The sequence below is a fragment of the Octopus bimaculoides genome, chromosome 2 (assembly GCF_001194135.2).
Source record: "Octopus bimaculoides isolate UCB-OBI-ISO-001 chromosome 2, ASM119413v2, whole genome shotgun sequence".
In the NCBI taxonomy this organism is placed as follows: Eukaryota; Metazoa; Mollusca; class Cephalopoda; order Octopoda; family Octopodidae; genus Octopus; species Octopus bimaculoides.
Genome location: NC_068982.1, coordinates 44,333,830 through 44,338,416, shown reverse-complemented (window position 1 = coordinate 44,338,416; position 4,587 = coordinate 44,333,830). Strand labels below are relative to the sequence as shown.

The 4,587-nt window shown below is 35.0% G+C and overlaps 1 protein-coding gene across 1 annotated transcript in view; it reads right to left on the bottom strand.

Moving 5' to 3' along the window:
• LOC128247061 (uncharacterized) overlaps positions 1-1,526 on the bottom strand; it is a 3,030-nt gene extending 1,504 nt beyond the window's left edge. Inside the window, exon 1 of the mRNA XM_052965842.1 lies at positions 801-1,526. Coding sequence (XP_052821802.1) covers positions 801-1,526 — 726 coding nt within the window. The remainder of the gene's footprint in view (positions 1-800) is intronic.
• Positions 1,527-4,587: the final 3,061 nt, after the last annotated feature.

Below are 4,587 nucleotides of genomic sequence, written 5' to 3'. Positions count from 1 at the left end.
GTGTGATGTGCAGAAATTGAATATTGAGAAAAAAATTCGTCAGAATTTTAGAAAAAAATCCTTTTATTCCTTCATTATTTTTAGCGCTTTCGTTCCTTTCTAGAACTTATCAAATAAAGTCTTGTGAATGTACAAACAGCTTGTTCATTTATATAAAACAGATGTTTTTTTAGAAGAGAACATTGTTTTTGTGTATTTTTGGGTGAGGTTCCATGAAAATAGAGATGGATAGATAGAAATATAGGTCAGTAGATAGATAGATAGATAGATGTGATAAGGAAGAAAGAAAAGTCGAGAGATATGACAGGCTAGCTTGGGAAGTTAAGCAGTTATGGTCGATGAAAAAGGTAGCAATAGTACCAATAATTGTCGGAGCCTTGGGAACAGTGAGCAAAAATCTCGAGAAGTACGTGGAACAAATAGGGGCTGCAATAAGGGTGGAGCACTTTCAGAAAACAGCACTGCTTGGAACCGCTCGAATACTCCGGAAGGTGCTCGAAAAATAAGAGGTGTTACCTTAGTTCACTGGTAGTGGACAGCTAACACTGTAGTACATCTTCAGCGTTAGAAACTGTGCAAAGGCAATAATAATAATAACAATAATAATAATAATAATAATAATTATAATAATAATAATAATAATAATAATAATAATAAACGAAAATACAAAATTTACCACTTTTATGAAAGGAGATAAATTCTAGCACATGTTGAAGGAAATGACGTAAGAGCTCCTGGGTAAAACAACATTCTTTGCTTTCTGGTTTGGAGCATAGAAATAACTCTTGCAAAATACCAACCTTGGAGCAACGAACATAAAGTTGACCATGAGAAAAGCAAGGCTCAATTAAGTGCAACCCAGTAAATTTGAAAGCCTGGCCTTCAGCATTATTAATTGACATTGCAAAGCAAAGTCGCACTGGGAATTGTGTTCGTTTGAACTCAAATGGCATGTCTGTTGGTTTGATTGGAATCCTTGGAACGAAAGCCTCTTCCCCAGAGGCACATCCAGTGATGATGGTAGCTTCTATCACATTAGGTGATAATGTCTTTACAGTCAACCTTGTCCCATTGCATAATTTAGGAGGATCGAAATTTATTACAAGCATTATTAGGACTCCTACCTTCAGAAAAAGTTTATGTGGATGAGGTCCAGGTGTCTCAAGAGAATTAAGGAATTCTGTTGGGTAATGGACATCTTGATTTTCATCAAGGACTGAATCAACTAATTTGTATTCCTTAAAGACTATTGGAATTTTATTCATTAATTCATGGTTAATCCTTGCTACTGTCTCATATTTTGAAGCAAGAATTGCCCTTTCACACAACCGTTTATATGAATTATAGTTATTACTTAAGTCTGGTAATACCCTGTTCTTCATTTCAGCTGGGGAATTCACCATGATAGCAATATGAGCCAAATTAATATCACTATTCCCATCAAATGGTACTTTCTCATTTCCTAATTGGAGGTGCCCGGTTGAAAACTGTTCTGCACATTGGTCTCCATGTAATAAAGCTCGCATGTTTGTATTAAAGGAGAATTTCTGTACTCTTTCCATAGGTGTGAAGATTTAATGCATGCTTTTATTTCATTAGATTTTGTTCGTCACAGAATGACTCATAATGTCTGTCTGAATTCTCCTGATAAAACTAATGCAACTCCTCCTATAGATTTATTGTTGCCTCTTATGTCCTGTAAAGTCTTATCAAAAGCTTCCATTGCACCTCTATGTGACATGGTACATTCATCTCAAATGATCAGGTGGCATTGGCGCAACACTTCTGCTGAACCTTTGCATATGTTACAAATTGGATTGTCATTTGTGACCAGGTTTAGTGGTAATTTAAAAGCAGAATGAACTGTTCGTCCACCTGGGGGAATGGTACAAGCAAAGCCAGACGATGCTACAGCAACTGCAATTCTTTTTTGTTACCTTACCTTGGACAGAAGCAATGTTTTCACAAATGTTTTATCTGTCCCACAAAGAGCATCAAGAAAGAAAATTCCTCCGTTTTTTCTCTGACTGACGAAATAATTTCATCACATGCACAACGTTGCTCTGGAAGAAGTTTAGGTTCATGTTCACTCACAAATGCATCCAACTCTGTGATGTCATAATTTGTCTCCTTTGCTATGTCTCTTGAAGGTAAATCACTACTTTGGCGGTTTGTTTTCGGCAGTCCAGAGCCAAACTCTTGCAAATTTTTACCTCCCATGGCCAAAACTTGATCCTCAATTTCAGTCAGCGTTTGGTTAAAAATTGTTTCAGAGAACTGAATATTAATATCTGGGTTTGCCTGTTGAACTGCATACTTTAAGTCCTCAGCCATGAACTCACGATGTTTCATCCAAAGCTGTAGGGATCGCCAAGCTGACACATGTTCAGTATAATTGCAAAAAGGTTACGGAGTTTTCTTGGAGAATCTGATACTGATGCTCCAGTCAATGCAAGGTCTCAACGCTCAACATTTTCTAAAAACCCTTGTTGATAGCATACTTCCCTATAAGTTTCACACGCATAACCACTTACCCTCCTCGAATCTTGGAATGGTTTGGGATCACGTACTTCATGCAGACACATGTTCAGTATAACTGCAAAAAGGTTACTGGGTTTCCTTGGAGAATTTGATACTGATGTTTCAGTCAATGCAATATTCCAATGCTTATCATTTTCTAAAAAAACTTGTTGATAGCATGATTCCCTATGAACTTCACACACTTGACCATTTACCCTCCTCGAATCTTGAAATGATTTGGGACCAAGAACTTCATGCAAAAAGAGCCGTAAGTAGTAGCACTCTGCTTGGCTTGGGTGGACACTGCAAACTCTTGCCAGAGCATCAGCCTCACCTTTCCTCGTGTGTCGTTTATTGCTTCTCCAGGTAAAAAAAGAATTGGGAGCATACATGTTAATATTCTTAAGTTATTACACCTGGAAAAGTACAGTGCAAGATATCTGCTGTAGAATTTGCCTAATTAGTCACCTCTAAAGGAAACTAAAAAGTACTAAAGATTAAAACTCTAATGTAGTTAAGATATTGCAGCCGAGAAAAACATTTTTAAAATTAAAATACATTATATTAGGTAATTTTGAGAGAATTTATTGTATGTATTATGAGAATCTAAAAAACAAGTAAATCTTTAAAAATATGGTACAAAAATAACCAAAAATAAATTTTAACAAAAAAACATTTTAAAATCAGGCCGTCTTAAATATACAATTAAAATAATCATTTTATTTAGTTGTATCAAGTACAAACAACAAAATATGAAGTTGTAAATAATATTCTTTTCTACTCTAGACACAAGGCTCGAAATTTTGGGGAGAGGAATTGTCGATTAGGTCGACCCCGGTACGCAACTGATACTTAATCTATCGACACCGAAAGGATGAAAGAAAAAGTCGACTTCGGCAGAATTTGAACTCAGAACGTACAGACAGATGAAATGCCGCTAAGCATTTTGCCCCGGCGTGCTAACGTTTCTTATTTCTTTATTGCCCACATGGGACTAAACATAGAGGGGACAAGCAAGGACAGACAAAGGGTCGATTACATCGCCCGGCGTGCTAACGTTTCTGCCAGCTCACCGCTTTAAAGTTGTAAATAATATTGCTCAATTTTTTTTTTCACTTGAATTGAAATCCCATTACAAAAAACAAAACAAAACATTGATTGCAGTAGAATGGTCATTAAATGGTTTCATATTAACCATGTGTTCAGTCAATTCTTACACATAAAAAAAAATTAATTTGACAAATAAATCAAAAGTAAAACTTATTATTTAGCATTAATACAGTAGAATGAGCCTAACTCGTCTTTGGTTAATTCGTTACTTCTTCTAATTCGTCACTTTCAATTTTCTCCTAGAGATGACTAATTAGGTGAATTCTACTGTATTTAAAAAAAATAATCTTATTTTATTTCATTTTTAAAAACTTCTTTTTTAAAAAAAATAAGCCATTGGGCTTAAATACAGACTTAAATAATTTTACTTAAATAATTTATTTTTGAAAATAATAAAAATCACTGGGGCTATACAAAAAAAGAGTTTCTAAACATAAGCCCATAGGCTTAATATCGGATGGAAAAACCCAGTAATGTTTTTATAATTTTTGTTTTAATAAAATACAGTAAATTTTTAAAATGTTATTCTCGGTTGAAACATTTTAAATACAGTAGAATTTTAATTTTAAGTACTTTTTAGTTTCATTTAGAGGTGACGAATTAGACAAATTCTACTGTAGAAATCTTGGTCTGTACTTTTCTAGGTGTAATAACTTAAGAATATTAACATACATGCACACGCATTCTTCATTGTAATACGTATGTATGTATGTATCTATTTATCTATCTATTTGTGTGTGTATGTGTGTCTTTGTGCCTGTGTTTATCCCCTCCTCACCGCTTGACAACCGGTGCTGGTAAGTTTAAAAAATAAGTCCTGGAGTCGATTTGTTTGACTAAAAACTCTTCACGGCGGTGGTCTTGCAAGGCCGCAGTCAAATGACTGAAACAAGTAAAAGAATAAAAGAGTGTGTGTGTGTGTGTGTGTGTGTGTGTGTGTGTGTGTGTGTGTGTGTG